Below are 18,728 nucleotides of genomic sequence, written 5' to 3'. Positions count from 1 at the left end.
TAGCACAACTGCATTCTCATTTGAGACTTTGTGTATTGTATTGATTAATTACCCATTTTGTACATTTTTGTGTTTCTCACGCGAACTGAAATAAATGTTATATCGTCAAGGACTGTGGGCAATTAGAAGTTATTTGTTTCAATGGCGTATATTTATGGAATCAACTATCATAATCTCTTTAGACAAAATTATCAAAAATGGCTATGCTCGTTGAATTTCGTAGGAAATAAGAAACTGGGAACCTCCAACACATAGGGCTGGATAGTACCAGAGGTCGGAGGTTCAAACTCCACTTCAGCCTATTTTTTTTTTTTTAATCTTACAATGTAATGCACTAGTTAGTTTCCCTTTTAATTTGTGGTTTCAAACAACACTCGTCTCCCCTTTTTCGCCGTTGAGGGGGTACTTGCACTACATTGGAGCCACTGCAAAAAGTGCAAGCATGCATCGAGAGTGCACTGTACACGTACGTATGCACCCGCACTTGCTCGATAGCGCGCTAGCGCATAGCACAGCAAGCTCCTATCGATCACACACACAGGCCATAAACAATACAAATCTCTATGGAAGGAAGCGTATCCCACTCACTTCGTTCCTAGTTCAAGTTTACACGAAAAGAGGGACTAAAAGACTCGTAGTTAACCTCATCGGGATTCCTAGTTTTCTAACATGTATTAGGCCTAACTGATGTCGATAATCTTGCCTGTTGGTGGGCCTACAGCCAAGGAAGGTCGGCAAAAGTACGACGTTCGTGCACAAACTTTCATGTCAAAGGGTAAAGTTAGTCGAGTACGCCTAAGCACCTACCTCCATGGCCTGAGCTAGCACAAAGCAACATAGCGCCACGCGTATTTGTATGCTGCATGAGCAAGACTGAGAAGGGTTGTATTTTTAGGCAGCACGCCGGAGGTCTAGCGTCAACTTCGACTGCAGATATGGCATGGTCTGTGAACTAAATCATACAAATTACAACAGATATGTTGAGGTATCTTACACAAAAGCTTCGAGCTCAGTCACTAAATGAAGTGCAGCCATATGAACCCAAGGTAAGCTAACTCCAGGAACATTGTCTTTCTCCTAAGTTTTAATCACATTTTAATTCTATATCACTTGTCATGCTTGTGTTGTTTTATTTAACATCGAGTGCATGATGCTGAACTCGTTTACAACATATGTGTTCCTATTATTAAGTGGCCTCTCCTTCATGCCCTTGTACATGTAGAGCTCCACTCCTCTGCTCCTCCAGCTCCATATTTTTTTTTTTTGGGGGGGGGGGAGAGATTGTACCTTATGCTAGTATTAAAGGAATGTTTTGCTGGTCTCGGATGGTTAGCATGGTGTTCTCTTTGTACATTTATGTACCTAGCTCGTGGACTGACAGTAACTTGTGTCTAATGTGACATTTAAAAAAAGACCACTTTTTTTTTGGTTCCCCCCCCCCCCCCCCCCGGCTTCCTTTTTCCTGTCGGCCTCATTTTATTTTCCCCTTTTTTGATAATCATACATTTGCATTATGAATGTCTTTTTATTATTTGTAGGTATGTATACCAGTGCAAAATCTGGTTGAAAGGGCGACGGCTCTTTTGGATGGACACAAAAGTATCAGCTATAGAGTCTAGAAAATAGAAGAATCCATTTTCCTAGATGGCCTAGGAAAATCTGCCATCTTGGGGGGGGGGGGGGGAGGGCCTCCTCCTTTTTTTCTTTTTTTTAAAGGCCTAGACGAGACATTATTTTTATTTATTGGCCTGATACCCTTAGACGAAATTGGTCTGGGGCCAGCGTTAAATACACAAGGCTTGCCTAGGCTAGTCTTTTTACCTTTTTTCAACCCTCTTTTTGTTTGATCAGTCACAGACAGTCAGTCCTGTTCCCATGCCATGCCTTTTACATAGGCTAGTCACCAACAGTCACTCAGTCAGATCAGATCATCACCATAACTAGTCGAATTCCATTAACAGACAAAAGTAGGCAACTGGTTGGTACCGGTACAGCTGGCTTATCAATCTCCAGTCAAAGCATACATACTGTATGTAGCTACCAGTTTATCAGGTTTCATAACAATCACTGCCTGTTAATCCTGCTTTATGAAGGCAGGGAGCACTCAACTGTTGAAAACAGTCATTTTATTTTAATTGCTGGGCTGGCCTTGTTGCAATTGCCAGCTGGGGGGGGGGGGATAATGGAAACTTAAGTCCAATTTTCCCCTACCCCAACTTGGGGTACCCTCTCAGGGTTTGACCTTAACTCTTTTTTTTCCACTAGCCAGCCGGGCTACTGAAACAGACTCTGAACTTGCCCGTGGGCATTTTGACTAGTCCGCATGTTTTTCTTTTATGGAATGTCTCATAAACAACAATTTGCATACATGTAGAATGTACATGTCCTGAGGCAATCTTGTCTGTGTTTTAATATGAAAATAGGTTTTAAAGAGTTTTGACAGAAAAACAATTGCAGAAAGGTAAAACAGGACAGATCAAGGTTCACTTGAAAACAAGAAAAAGACAACTCCTTCACATTTTGGCTTTGCCTCACTGTAGGCCTACTGCCAAATTGTAATTTCTGACTTTAAGTTCATTGTGTGGTGACAGGTCACAAATGTTTGACTAAGTTGAAAAACTGCTGGTGTGAAATGAGGCAATTATAAAAACCACAAAATGCCACAATTCCAAACTTGTACTTAAAATTCCTGTTTATCACTTTGGGGTATTATATAAGTTCAATTTATGTTCAGCTCATCTTTAAATTATCAAATTTGCTTCAGAAGGATGTTCAGTACTTGAAAGAGCATGGGGATCGATAACAATACTTGTGTATTCATTTCTTGTCTTGGAAGACTGACTTAGAAGATTCCGACAGCAGTACTGACTCGGAAGAAGAGAATAAAGAAGTAGAGAAGTTGTTCGAAGGTTAGTATTTGTCAATACATGTTCATTACATGTATACAATTGTCCGCTGTGATGTGATCCATGGTGTTTCATATATTTGAGGGGTAATAATTGGCACATAGGCAAAGCCAATTGCACCATTTTCTCGCAATGTTAAAACCATGGACCATAATCACCACAGTCTGTGATGTTTGTGTTACATTCGTAAATTACCTACTACATTGTACATTTAAAGTTTCAAGCTGCTTATTAGGCCAAATAAAAAAAAAATGTTTAGCGTCCCCGCCCACTTCCTTTTTGGAGGCCACTTTTTTTTTTTTTTTCCTTTTTTTTGTTTACCGAAAAAATTATAAATTTTAAACAGTGACATCATTTTAGCCTCTTTGTCTGTTGCATCTAGCCCTTATAAAGCTGGTATGTCATTCCTGAGTCCAAGTGGCGGCCATTTAAAAAAATAGCCCGGTTGGGTGGCCATTTTGGAGGGGGGGGGGGAAAGGGCCTCCTCCTTCCTTTTTTTCAAAAAGGCAGGACGCTAAACATATTTATTTTTTGTTTGGCCTTATCGACAGTGATAAGGTTGGGTTGGATACTAGTTATCTAATAGGCGTCGAAAAAATGGTGGGCATCTATTTCAAGTTGTTAAATCAGAGATTCCATACAAAAATATATTTTCAATACAAATGCCTGAAGTTGTGTGGAGTCATTTCACCATTTCCGTCAATCAGATGACTCTTTTGAATATGAACTCTGTTGGGACAATTGGGAGGGAATCTTCAATGCATTGCCGATGATACCTGCCACTCACGTGAAGACATTACCGGTTTGCGCAGATTCAGATTGAGATACGTCATGCCTACTTCGCACCATGCACCCAAACCTTATAGACATGTACGCAATGTGTCCCCCACACTGGGTTTCTCAAAAATGGTTGCAAAGCGCCATTTACTGTCCATGCATGGATTCCATAGAGGCAGTATGTGCTATTAACCAGTTAACGCCGGAGGACATGTAAACACGATCGCAGGGGCAGGTGACGGGTTAATTCATCAAGCTTTCCCTCAGTCTCTGGCGTTGGACGTGAATACACGTCAGTGGTTCCCATTGGTTTTGTATACATGTTTTGAACTTGAACTTGGCCGCTGTTTACAGCCTGCCATCGTAGCAAATATCGCTCCATGGTGGGTCCCCTGAGTATTGCAAAAAATGAAGTTCCTGTGAGAAGTTATTTACAAATATTGTACAAATGACTCTCAAGTATTAGCATTTGTTGTGTTGTAGACTTCAAAATTTTAAAATTTGGCCGATATATCTTCTTTTTTTTTTCAAAAATAATTTTGGCGGCCAGTGGCTAAAAATTTGCATTTCCACAGCTTGAAACATCTTACTTCAAATTTTTATAGTCACCATTTCTTCTTTGCATTTATGCCCAAAAAGAACCTTTATGAACAAAAAGAACCTTTATGAACAAAAAGAACCTTTGTGAAGGTACATGTTTAAATGCATTGACTGTTTTGACTGTAAAATTTATTTATGTGTAAATCTAACAGATCGAAGAGCAGGCAATGGGGCCTCCAACACCTCTGGGCCGGTCATCATGCCACCCCACTCAGTCAGACAGAGACCATTAGAGGACATTGTCAACTGGACAGAGAAGAGTCTGTCATCAGACAGAGATAGACACAGCTCAGAGGAGGAGCTAGCTGGATTAGTCAAACAGACGACACCGGAGAAACGCAAGTGGTCGCAGATTAGCAAAGGTGGCAACGGAGACGTTTCCGGTTCAAGTGACGAGGAAGTGAAAGAACTCTGTGTAAAACCGATGCCGCTGAAATTCAGTGCATCCCCGCCAAAACACTTAGAAAAACTGTCTAGAAAGCATTCCGAAGGAAAAGCCGCTGCCATTTTCGTGGCAAATGTTGGGCGGGTGGGAGACTTTGTGTCAGCAAGAAAACGCTGTAAGCATGCTTATCACCTGAGTGAGCATACCCAGATGCCAAACGGCCGCTGCGTCGACTTTGAAAAGATGCAGCAGGTAAGTGTTTGGAAGTTTCATGCATTTTCTTTCTTTCAGGTTCCTCCTCTTGCCCCCCCCCCCCCAGTCTATGGAATATCCCGTTGCACAGCACGTGTCTACGATATGCCAGTAGATTCGGCGAAATGCAAAACAAGACTACATCTTGACCTCCAGATTCTGACCATTCAGTGGGTGTCTTCAGTATCAGGTCTTTGGTAACCCTTTGTTGTATTACAAAAACATGGCATCCAAATGCAGCAATCAACAGCTTTAATAGTCCACATTGCTGATCTAAGTGACGTCACAGTTTCTTAAGTAGACTCCGATAAGCTTGCGCGCGGGGTCGCATAAAATGTGCATGCTAGGATATATCAGACGTTTGACCATGGCTCTGCACAAGTGGCTGATCCTCAAACTAACCCCCTCCCCCCAAATTCTCCCCTCCACAGTATGTTTTATGTGAATGATGACGGGTGTGTCACTACAGATGTAATGATTAATCAATTTATCATGACATTGAGATGAATAAACTTGGACAAGGCACAATAAGAGAGTGTCAGGCATCAGCAATCTTAACTGATTATAAACACATCTTGTAGTCGAAAACGTTTGATATTAGCCATTAAAAATATACAGGTCTCCAAAATGCAAATTGAGAACAAATACAGCCTATGGCAGTTCAGATCATTTCTGGATGACACTTTGTGTGATCGCCTGATTTGTTGTCTTCGTAGTGAGTACATTCAGAAACATCTTCTGACAAAGGACAGCCTCACTTTCCAGAAAGCCCTGGATGTTGCAAAAACTCTAGAGACAGCCACCAAAGATCTTCGCGAAATAAAAGGAACACACAAAATGGCAACCGTTCAAGCAGTGCAACCCAGACCACGACAGAAGACGCCAAAAAATCGCCCGACTAAGCCGAACACCCGACAGGACAGGTGTCCCAATTGCGGATATGACCCAATTAGTCATTCATCATTCCCTGCTAGTGGACAGAAGTGCAAGTCCTGTCACAAAAAGGACATTCTGGCAAGGTTTGCAGATCAAAGCCTAAATATATACGAGCTGTGAGTACACCAAATTATTCGTCGGCTCAGTATCCAGCCACAGTGAGGAATCATACACTTCATGGCGCCAGACCATCGTTGTTGAGGACAAGCCTATCAAGTTCATGCTTGACACCTGGTCAGAGGTACTGCCATTACATGTTTATCGCACCCTGAAGCTCCACAACCCGACCTTGCAGTTCACAATTACAACCCATTTGTGCGGTTTCTTCGGCGGGAAAGTCAAACCGAGAGGGCAGAAGCGTCTATCCTGTGAAGTCAAGGGCAAGTACCATGTACTGGTACTGACTTTCCTTATTATCGATGATGGTGAGCCAGTTTTGGGAAAGCATGCCTGTGTGTCCCTCAACCTGGTGCAAGGTGTGTATACATACATTTTTCCATGACAGCAGTGTTCTGAGGGAACCGGATGCCTGCAGGGCCACAATGCCACACCTCACTGCGTCCATGCACGTCGTCGCATCCCATTGCCCTTGCTCCCAAAGCTGAAGGGAAAACTGGACAAAATGGAGAAACATGGCATCATGCCACGCATCACAGAGCCTACTGATTGGTGTGCCCGATGGTGATGGCTCCCAAGAAAAATGAAAACATCAGGATCTGTGTCGACCTGCGAATGCTGAACAAAGTCGTGGCCAGAGAGCAGTTCACCATACATGTACCTACCTTGAAAGAATTCCTAGATAAAATTGCCGGTACCCAGCTACATGTACCTGGTAGATGTTACCCATCGTTGATGCCAAGCATGGGTTTTGCAAATTCCACTCAACCCTGACAGCCAGAAGCTACTTTTTTCACGCAGTTTGGCAGGTTCCGTTTCAATCGCTCAACATTTGGCATAACGTCAGCACCTGAGCTGTACCGGAGAACCACAAGTGATCTGCTGGTAAATCTCCCAGGAATAGATGTCTACATGGACGATGTTCTTGTCATGGGTGACACCGGAGGAACATGATGCACGTCTCTGTCATGTACTGAAGATACTCAAAGGAGCTGGGTTGAGGCTGGGCTGAACAAGGACAAGTGCAAAAATTGTACAAGAGCAGGTGCATTTCCTTGGCCATTGACTTGGTAAGGAAGGAATTCACCCTGACTCTGCCAAAGTCGACGCAATCCTGCAGATGTCACCACCTACCGGTACAACAAAGGAGGAAGTGAAATGACTGGGGATTGTCAATTAGCTTTCTTGCTTCCTACCCCATGGAGCCTCTGCGGCAGCACTGATCAACGACCTGATGAAAGACGACACAGAGCGGACTTGAGGCCCAGCACAATGCTCTGCGTTTTGACACCTCAAGACACTGCTAACAATAGCCCAAATGCTTGCATATTACAACCCAACAAAACCGACAATGGTCAGTGCTGATGCCAGCAGTTACAACATTCGTGGTTACATCCTTCAGAAGCAGTAAGCCGAGTCCTGGAGGCCAGCAGCCCATTGGTCCCGAAGCCTGACACGTGCAGAACAACGTTATGCACAGATCGTAAAGGAGCCACTGGCTGCTGTCTGGTCATATGGGCATTTCTACCTCTATCTTTGAGGTCTACGAGTGACATTCCAGACAGACTACAAACCGCTTGTGTCCTTAATTAGCAATAAGGTCATTTGTGATGCCCCCTGCAGTGCCAACGACTACCGATGGGGCTAATGAAGCACAGCTCTGACACAGAGTACATCCCTGGTAAGAACCTGGTTGTGGCCAATACACTCTCACGAGCCCCTCCTATAGCAAGACAAAACGGCAGAGTCCTGTGAAGATCTGGAAGGCGAAATTGAAGCCTATGTCCACCTGATTACATCCCTGTGGCCAGCATTTGATGCAAAGCTGGTCAAAAAAAGCTTGTACCCTGAGTGCAGTCAGCACTTGTGTCGAAGATGGATTGCAGAGGTACCAGAATAATGTTGAGTCAAAATTGAAACTGTTCTGGCTGACCAGGACAAGATCAGCCTAGTAGGTGGTATCCTCACATATGGTGACCACATTGTGATACCACATAGCCTGAGACAACAAAGGTTGCAGCGAATGCATGAGGGTCATCAAGACATCTCAAAAAGCCGTCTCCGAGCCAATCAAGCTGTGTGGTGGCCTGGTATGAATACCGAACCCAGTATGTCCAGTCTTGCCCACAATGCCAAGATATACAACCATTACAACGAGCCAAGCCATCATGTCTGTACAACTACCAAAGAGACCATGGCAGCAAATTGTGACCTGGCTGAGGTGAAGGGGAAGATTTACCCTGTGTTGGTAGACTAATATTTCCGATGGATAGCGCTGCATCACCTCCACATGACAACAGCCAAATAGGGCCTATGTGATTAACTTCATGAAGGCAACAGTCGCTATATACGACATTCCTGAAGTGGTAGTGACTGACAACAATCCACATTTTTTTTGTAAATTTGACCAATTTGCTCGCAAGTTCAACTTCCGACACATGCACCTCTAGTCGGCATTACCCACCCGCCAACGGGAGAAACAAATACTGAACTTTGGGCCAAGACTGAAGTTTTGGATAACGTTCCCCAAACACAGCCAGTCTGTCCTTGACCTGTGCAACCAAGCCTTCATGGTGGTACAGGGCGCACGTAATCAACCAGATACATGTACATGTAAACCAAATCCAGTCATGGGAATTTCAGCACTCAGACCCGAGATATTCTGAGCATACCTCACACACGCAGTATGAAGAACATAGCAAGAGTGAGGTACAGCATGCTAGAACATTTTCTGGGCCAAACACTTCCAACTGGACTGGATTTAAGACTTAAGGGTTTGCATGCTGGACATGATCAATGAATGGGAGGTTTGCGGTAACACCATGTGAATGAAATATATCTCTTAATGAGTTGTGTGGTTCTGAGGAGAACCAGTTGGTTTAACTCGACGTTTCGAACAGTATGCTCTGCTCGTCATTAGGAGACTGATGACGAGCAGAGCATACTGTATGGGCCAAGGGCCAAGACTACATAGCTAAATACACAAAGCTTCCACCTGCGTAGCGCATACATGTACATGAAGTTGGATTTTGTTAATCATACATGTACACACAATTAAAACATATTAGAAAATAAAGAAAATTTAATTACATGGTCTTAAATAAACATGTACGTAGAGGCTCAAGATCTATCTGATTTAAGATGTCAAATGCGAAGAAACGTTGGCATTTAAAAAAAAAAACATTTAATGACATCATCATGACATCTTGTTGTATTTTGTTTTATGACGACCAGGTGTTATAAAGGGTGGTCCAAAAAAAAAAACCGGAACCTCATACTTCCATTACCTTGAGACTCAAACCACATACCATGCATGGAGAATCGTTTTAGAAGAAAAATGAAACCAAGATCACCCGATTCGGTCCGGTAGTTCTTGTTCTAGAGCCTATTTTGTGAAGCAAGGTGGGGGCATTTTTGTCCCGATGAATTACTAAACCATGCCTGGGAATTTGACTTTCAATGTACATTGTAATTGATAGAGGGATTGTTATGTAATAATACCCACATGAAAGAAGTGTGCTTCACAAAATAGACTCTGCAGCAAAAAGTACTGGACCGAATCGGGATATTTTGGTATCATAATATTTCTAAAAGGATTCTCCATCAAGTAGTACAGGTGGTTTGAGTCGCGGGGTAGTGGAAGTATGAAGTTCCGTTTTTTGGGGAACCACCCTGTATAGGTGCGATATAGGAAAAAACCCTCAAATTTTTAATGTGTGATGTTCAGGGGGTACTTTATTTTAAATGACAGATTTGCAGTAGTGCAAGCCCCCATATATTTTATAGCATAATATTTCATATTATGCAGAGTTTGCATAAAAACGTCCCCCTTACCCCCCCCCCCCCCCCCCCCCCCCCCCCCCAAAAAAAATCACAAAATCTAAAGCTTTTCTGCAAAGTGAATTGAACAGCAAAAAGTAAGGATTGTCCACAGTTTTGCAATGAAGGGTTTTTCAGTTTTACCAAGGCTTACAATACAAACAATTGTCCATGAATTGTTTTAGAAACAGTTTTGGAAACTATTTTCATCTATTACTTTGCTTGGTAGTATACCTTTACATGTATAGGCCTATAGCAGAATATACATGTATTTTAAAAACAAAATGACAAATTTGTAGTACAGTGTATTGCATACTACAGTGTACAGGTACATGTAGCATACATGCAGTATACATGGCATATGGTACATGTACATCAAAATGTGTCAATCAAGGTCCTTTTGTGATGGAGTGCACTGACAATTGGAACTTTGCCAGCTCTTGGATCCGTGCCAGAAATATTTACCAAAATGCCAGGCTCAAAGGTTTCCGTGTCTTGTATGAAAAGTGTACAGGGTATAGTGCAGTATTGTATGATAATTGTGTCATGTCAATGAGTGCCAGCCATTGAGTAAATAGGAAATTCTGTGTGCCAGGAATTTGTGGTTCCAACACTGTGTATTTTTTTGCTAGGTAAATTTTAAAATTAGTTACAACAATAAAATTAAACTAAATTTTAAAATTGGTTGACAAAAATAGTTATAACAATTAAAGGGGCACTAGGACCTGAAATCCCTGAAAATCTTATGTTTTGGATAGTTTACTTCTAAGCCTATTTCAAACATCTGGTTGAAAGGAAACCAACCTTATGTCTTATACGTTCCCGAGAAAAGACCAATAAACCCCGCTTGTTTACATCGGACCATGATGGAGTACGAATACCTTTTTCGTGTCGTTCTCACTGTACAATATACACGTTGTGTGTCTCAGGAACAGCGGTGACCAATCACCAATGCAAAAAAAATGGTTTCTTCAACGTCCGCAAAAGGCGAACACTTTGCGAATGAAATCACAACTGACATCCAAACAGCTTGAAATTATGGGGTCGCAAAAGTTGACCCCGAAATTCGTTCTCGCACGTATAATACAGGAATAACACAAAAATGCCCAGTTTGGAAAGGATAGTTGTGTGGATGTTTATATCCAACTTTTAAATGTTATTTCCGATTAACATCATCTCGTTCAAAGTGCATTTTGTAGCCCGATTGGTCTGTTCCAGGAGCTAGTGTCCCTTTAATAACTGAACTTTGTGGTCAGATAAATAACCTAATTTTGGAAAATTGCAGACTTTACAAAAAAAATGCAGTTACATGTACACAGGATGTAATTGTCAGTGCAAAGACACAAGTACAATGTACATGTATTATCTGACAAGGTTAACAAAGTTCCTAGAATTTTTAAGAATTTCAACTTAAGGTATTGGCTTATAAAAGACAGGAAAAGTGTCACAAGTTTGCAGCCACCGGTAGGTCATGTTTATTCACAAAGACCAGCCCAAAATCTCAGGCTAACATGGAAAATTCTGCAAATGTTGCTCGAGAAATCAGACTTCAAATAACAATTCCTAAAGCAGTAGGCCTATCAGTCTAGAACAGTGTCAACTTGAGTTGCAATGCTGAGTACATGAAGAACCACTGGTCATTGTCAGCCACAGCATGGTCTGTACATTGTACATGTACATGTACATGTAGTGACACACAGTCAATTCCCTGTAGTTTGTGTTTGGTATAGACATGGATGAATATTCCTCCAAGGTATAGAGGATGCTTGTCCATTTTTCTAAATGTGATTTCTTTTGTTCAGGCTTAAAGGGAATGTACATCATTGGCTTTTGCTGTAATTTTCAGAAATGAACTATTTGAGGGATAGTATAATTAATAGATCAAATATTGTTACACTTACATGCTTGAAATTTTTTGTTCGAAAATGCTGGAAAAACCAAGAAAAACAAAACTGTTCAAGTAGTCTGGTTCCCTGACTCCACTAAAGATAAAATGGATCAATTTATAGATGCCAGAAAATTGTAAGGTAAGGGAACCAGTCTAGCTGGCCTGCACCCGTTCATGAACATGTAACCAATAGCAAACAAAATTTGGACTAAGAAAAGGGTAAATTTGGAGCAGTAGTTGAAAAATAGTTAGGTTTTTCCAACGGTGGTCGGCCGACCACCGTTGGAAAAGTATACAAAAATACAATTTTCTTGAAAATGACCTCACACCAGGTGACATAATTTTACAGAATGCTTTAGACTGTCATTTACCAACATCCTAGTAAGGTATTTCGTAAAAACTTGGTAGTTTTATTTTTCGATGTTTGCAAATGTTGTTTATTCCCTTTAAGCGTTTTTGCAAAGTTCTGGTCCCATGGGTCTATACATTGTACATGCAGTTCCTTATTGTGAATGTACACATACCTTTTTCTTTTCCCTAATGTATTCAAACCAAGGCCCCAGATGGAATATACCGATCCATAAATCTCTGCCCACTGTGAATGTAGGCAACAAAACATGGGCCTCTGCATGTTTCAGCAGCGCATGTCATACAAAATGTGCACACATGTTGGATATCAATCACGGCTGTGAATTGATGTTGTGCATCGGGTAGGGTTGACCAGGCCAAACGGACCCAAAACATTAAAGATATATATCAAATCTGAACTGAAATCGATCTGAACTCTCCAATCCAACCTGACCCCAACCCGACAAAAATTCAAGCAAAAACCGGTGTCGGGTCGGGTTTGCACAACATTACTGTGAATCAGTCTTCTCAGTGATGACATAAAAGAATAAAGATAAATGTTCATGACCTAATTTACATAGATAAAGTCTATTTTTTTTATTCGCACATTTCTTTCTTTTCATTTATATCACAGAAACAGTATTTCAGGAAATTTCCCTTTCATGGAAGTGGCCCCAGCCTTAGTCATGCACACGGTGTCAGAGCAGCAAAGCTTGTGCGCATTAAGGTGAGTTACTTACTGTGTTATTTACCGTGTATGGGATATGTCTAAAGGTTGGTTCATACAAGCGTGACTCATGCCAAGTTTTCGCGCTGCAAATCTGCAAAAGTTGAACACATTTAAACTCCGGCGAATTTCGCAGCAAGTGTTTCCCGACGTCATATTCGCTTTGCATTTGCGTGACGTATGAAGCAGCCATTATGCTGCACAGTTAGAGAATTTAAACTCCATTCAGGTAAATTTTTACACAAGGGGGTGCCCAAACAAGACTCAAGGTTTTTGCACACTTAGAGATATAGTCCATCATTTGTAATTTGTGCATTTTGTTCGTTTGAAGCAACAAAAGTGTTCCCAACGTCTTTAGCTCAGCATATTCAATGACTTCCAACCTCAAAAATGATGTTCACATTAGCATCTTTTGCCAAGAAAATATTGGTTAAAGTGGTCAGAAATTGCCTCAGATCGCACCACAGAGCATCTAGAATTTTTTTAAGCATTAAGCGGGCCCCGAACCCCACGCCTATAACTCAGAATAGCTGATTCAATGACTCCAACTTCGAAAATGATGCAGCAAAGCTTGTGCGCATTAAGGTGAGTTACTTACTGTGTTATTTACTGTGTATAGGATATGTCTAAAGGTTGCTTCATACAAGCGTGACTCATGCCAAGTTTTCGCGCTGCAAATCTGCAAAAGTTGAACACATTTAAACTCCGGCGAATTTTGCAGCAAGTGTTTCCCGACGTCATATTGGCTTTGCATTTGCGTGACGTATGAAGCAGCCATTATGCTGCACAGTTAGAGAATTTAAACTCCATTCAGGTAAATTTTTACAAAAGGGGGTGCCCAAGCAAGACTCCAGGTTTTGCACACTTAATGCACTTGGTCACTATACCCCTGGCTCTCGCCCTAGGCCAGGGGTCAACTTGATGGAGCTGTGAAGCACGAAAACTTGCTGTACACAGAAAAAACTTCCTGAATAAAAACAAAACAAAAACAGTTATCAGCCAAAATGTTATGCGTTTTGTATGTGTGTGACTCATTCCCAGCTGATTGTTGCTGAGTACATGAATGTGCCGAGCAATAGTGTCTGCATAGTAGCTCAGTGAATTGGGCCCAGTTTTCCCCTCAGTTGTGCTTGGTATTCTCAGTCAAACCCTTGGGTGACATTGGAGTGTAAATGCAAGGCCCATGGGCGTAGCGAGGAGGGGGGAGGGGCAAGGGGGGCACTTGCACCCCCCCCTCCCGGAAAAGCCCCCCCCCCCCAAAAAAAAGAGAAAACAGAAAAGAAGAGGCGCGAAGTCATAGTGGTGTAAATTTAATGGGTTGGGAAGGGGCAAAATGTCCCTGCCCCCCTCTAAAACTGATAAATCGAGAATGTGTTGAGAAATACAGGAATTTTTTTAGGCAAAAATATGTTTTGCCCCCCTCTAGATATGCTGTAGTGGTAACATGGTGGAAATAAAAAAAATCCAATGTTGCTGTTCGCATGGAGACTTTAGTTATGCATGTATCATTGAAAGTACATGTACATGAGGCGCCAGTCAAATTCAAACAAATAAGTGAGAGACTTAAACAAGTCTAATTCCCCAGTGACAGCCAGTGAATGAGATACATGTACCGGTAGGTAACCAGTGCAAATCACAAGTGACAATCAGTGTGTGAGAGCAAGTCTAATTCACAAGTGTCAGTCGAACCGTTGGTCGGTTGGTCGGTCGGTCCGTCAGTTACAAAGAGGACTCTATGCTGCCCCTCTGGGACCAGCACAAATATTCCGTTTTACTTTTGTGTTTTGCCTCTACAACTGATGGAAATCAGTGGCAGGAGGTTTGGACTAGCACTGAATGCATGTTCTAAACACATACACAATGTAGGATCGCAGAGTCACAATTAAAGGTAGAATGGGCCATTCGTCATTTGTGAATTTTTTTCGTTTGACGCAACAAAGGTGCTCGAAATCTAGAGATGGGTGTTAAACAACTAACCTGATTAACTTTTAGGTCTGTGAATGCTGTATATTTCAAGAACATACAATATTCTGGATCTGGATTTCAGTTAAAAAAAGTCACATTTGGCATTTGGCCCTCTCGTGACACGTGCCTGAAATCAGCATTCGGGAGATGATTCTCATTTAGCAGATTGTAGCTTCGTAATGTCACACACTGAAATGATGAATAATAGCCGGCGCACGCTTGCACCCATTCATGGATTCACCCAATTACAAAAAAACCTACAAATGGAAATTAATGTGTCACTTGACACATGTTTGGAAATGACCTTCTCTTATTGTTTTCTTAAAAATGACAGCATGCCAGAAGGAATCATTTCATAGGGTATTTTGTGTCATGCTGTCTTTAAACCAAGTAAGCTGTTCAACAATAGTTTGGTCGGTTAACATACTTTTTGGATAGCTGCAAATGGTCCACTCTTACTTGAAATGAGATGCAGCATAATCTGAATGGAGGTTCATTGATGCTTGTGACTATATTATGAGTAAGATTTGAGGCTTTGCATGGTGGAGATACACCATGTGCGAATAATTTCTCAACTAAGAGAATGGTACTGACAAGAACCAGAGGTATAGTATAAACTTGACGTTTCGGTCAGTATGCTCTGACCGTCTTCAGGTATGCTCTGACCGTCTCTCCTGAAGACGGTCAGAGCATACTGACCAGAACGTCGAGTTTGTACCTCTGGTTCTTTTCAGGACCATTCTCTTAGTTGAGAAATTATTCGCACATGGTGTTTCCGCAAACCTTTCATTATGGACTATATTATGATGATGATGGAAGAACAGCCTCTCCCCAAGGTACACTCTAACTGAACGTCTTCATTGCACCATTATCTCTGAGTGATATTTGTGTTCGTTTTTTTCCTATTCGTGTTTGTCCTCACAGGGTATCAACCTGCACAACAACAGGCTACCTCCTCGACTGCTGTGTGATCCTGCCGTCTTCTCCTTCAGATCCCTCAGCACAGTCAACCCTCTCACCCCAGTGGAAGACCCATCATCAGTAGCTACCTACTGATTCCTAGGTGGTCCAGATAGAAAGGCATGTGGCGTGCGTGCCATATTTCTGACATTCTGTAGTCATGTTCAAAATGCAAGGAGGCTTGGAGGATTTTGTGCCTTCTGCCATGCGGTTGTTTAGGCCTTTTCACACCATTGCTTTGCCTACCCGTGTTCAAATCATCATTGGTCCACAGTGAGCAGAACCGGGTCCAATTGAACACATAGTAGGGCAGATAGGTGATGTAGTTGGGAAAATTGTGCCCTTGGTGATACAAGCATGGCATTTGGCACACAGTCAGAGTATGTCTTAAGAAAATTATTTGGCTATGGCCGTCGCAGGTTTGTCATGTGACAAAATATAGGTAAAATAACAAGCAATGGCGGCCATTTTCAAAATGGGCTGCAATTGCTTGTTTTTCTACCTATATTTTGTCACATGACAAATCTGTAATAGCCCTATAGCCAAATAAATGTTCTTAAAATGTACACTGACTGTGTGCCAAATGCCACGCTTGTATCATCAAAAGGCACAATTCCTGCACCTATCCTCCGTACTAACAGGTTGGCAAGGCAATACCGTTCACACTTACAGTATTCTGTACACTGGTCAGGCGTAGGTTTTGGATTTTCTATCTGGGTAGAGCCTGTCAACCCTGGTCCCGACCAGGGTTCAGTATTACCTGTGCCGAGTGCTTGACCTGTGTAAAAGCCCTGTTTGATTCTTGATAGAGTTTAAGGGGTTCCTGAGTTCTTGGGGTCTGTCAGGGGTCCAACAAGAAGATTTTGGACAGTGTGAAAAGGCCTTTACAAAGTTTAGATGTGAGGCATAATTTCAGCTAAGCTATAAAGTTTGTCATCTTTATCAGATGTATTCAGCAATCTGAAGGATAGTAAACTTAAAAAAAATTTTTTTATTTTTGCTCAATATCTTTGGTTTATAAGTTGTCCCAAAAAAAATCCTACATCTGATTTTGATTTAATCAGGGCCCAATTTCATACAGCTGCCAAGTACAACAGTTGTTAAGCACAAAACATATTTCTAAGCAAAAACACGTACAATGTAACTGGCAACAAATCATGCAAGGTCTATGGCTTGTAAAGTAAAAACCAAAAGAGTAAAGCCTGTCATGAGCCAATGTGGCCTGCCCATCAGGCCGGTGTTTATCTCTGATGTTCAGTAGCATGAAACAACTGAGACTATTTCTACTCCCCCTGGATGGGATGCTAGTCCGTCGCAGGTTTCCCAGCTAACTGCTGATACCCATTTATACTCCTGGATGGAGGGGTAGAAGCAGCAGCTGGATTCGAACCCCTGACCTTCTGATCACGAGTCAAGAACCATAACCACTAGGCAGCGCCGTCGCCAGGATCAAGCATCAGGAGGGGCCATAGTATCAACTAGGGGGCCCACTACTATAAAAAAATACAGCATTAGGAGGGGCCATAGTATCAACAAGGGGGGCCCACTACATGAAAAATACAAAAATACATGTGTACGGTATGGCTTTTGCTGTGGGGGGGGGGGGGGCAATGGCTCGTAAAGGGGCCCAGCCCCTCTAGGCCCCCCCCCCCCCCCCCTTGGCAACGGGCCTGCCACTAGGCCACACTCCCCAATGTGGCTGGTTTACATGTAAAAATGCACCGTTTTCTGCTTATAGCAGCAGCTCTTTGAAATTGGGTCCTGGGCCCAATTTCATGGCTCTGCTTACTGTTAGCGAAAAATCCCTGCTTACTGTAGCAAAAACTTCCGTGCTTACAGTAAGTGTATTTCACGGGTTAACGAGAAATGGCTTATGCGCAGGCGTACATCCTGTAACTAAGAAATCTGTGCTTGGTGGGTAAGCGCAGAATTATTCTGCTAGCGCTGTAAGCAACAGAACGGTGATCGTAAGCGCAGAATTCTGTGGTTGGCAGTGCCATGAAATTGGGCCCAGGTCTGTACAGTCCATGCCACTATTGCTGGATGTTCCAATTTCGATATGACGAAGATATGTCACAGTTTTATTTACTTTACTGTTCATAGTGCGGGATTTGGGGAATGCAGGACGCTTCTGAGCAGAAATTTATGTTAAGGGAGCAAAAGTTAGACAAGATGCAACACCTCTGATATTTACAGGGCTGCATTTGTAAATTGTATGCATAGAGCAAATAATTTCATGGGAACTAATGAAAGAACTACCTCTGGAGTGTACTGTTAGTCTTTAAAGTGCTGATTTGTCTTCATAAAAGAAACCAAATTGATTTCTTTTCAGTATATAAGAACAAAGTAATTAAATATTGCTAGAAACTTTTCAGATTTGTTGAAATCTTTGAATAATATACTCAGGTATTGATGTCCCGGTGTAGGACATTGTTATTTCTCCAAATGTATTGGCTAATATAATGATCATTAGATCATTGGCTAATGATCATATTGAGGTTATTAGACGGATCAGTAAGGCCATGTCCAAATCTTTTGTCCAGAGCTATCGGCTAGGTTTTGGACCATTACAACTATGTTGGAACATGCTGACCGTAGCCGTAGCCATTGAGGCCCATTTTGGAGCCTTAAAACCAGTCTTTTCAGGACCACAATGTCTAATGAAGAGATTAAAGGTAATATACAACATTTGCAAACATCAAAAAACAAAACCACCAAATTATTATGAAATACCGTACTGGACTGTTAGTGAATGACAGTCTAAAGTATCCTGTAAAATCATGGCACCTGGTGTGCTAACATTTTCAAAAAAAGTGGATTTTTTAAAATTAATTTCCAATAAGTCGGCCGACCATCGTTGGAAAAAAATACTGACCCCAATTTACCAAGTCCACATTGTGTTTACAATTGATTACACACCTGTGAACAGGTGCAAGCCAGCTAGTCTGGTTCCCTGACCTGACAATTCCCCGACATCTGTAAATTGGTAGTTTTGTCTAAAGTAGGGTCAGGGGACCAGACTATAAGAACAGCATTTTGTTCTTGGTT

At 42.0% G+C, this 18,728-nt stretch overlaps 1 protein-coding gene across 1 annotated transcript; it reads left to right on the top strand.

Moving 5' to 3' along the window:
• Positions 1-496: 496 nt before the first annotated feature.
• On the top strand, positions 497-16,141 carry LOC119743155. Its single transcript, XM_038219527.1, has 5 exons — positions 497-1,046; positions 2,837-2,909; positions 4,436-4,920; positions 12,663-12,755; positions 15,645-16,141. The coding sequence occupies exons 1-5, from the start codon at positions 978-980 to the stop codon at positions 15,774-15,776; spliced, it is 852 nt and encodes a 283-aa protein (XP_038075455.1). The 5' UTR covers positions 497-977; the 3' UTR covers positions 15,777-16,141.
• Positions 16,142-18,728: the final 2,587 nt, after the last annotated feature.

This window comes from Patiria miniata, unplaced genomic scaffold (genome assembly GCF_015706575.1).
Source record: "Patiria miniata isolate m_02_andy unplaced genomic scaffold, ASM1570657v1 HiC_scaffold_6, whole genome shotgun sequence".
Taxonomy (NCBI): domain Eukaryota; kingdom Metazoa; phylum Echinodermata; class Asteroidea; order Valvatida; family Asterinidae; genus Patiria; species Patiria miniata.
This window is presented reverse-complemented; position numbering and strand designations above follow the sequence as displayed.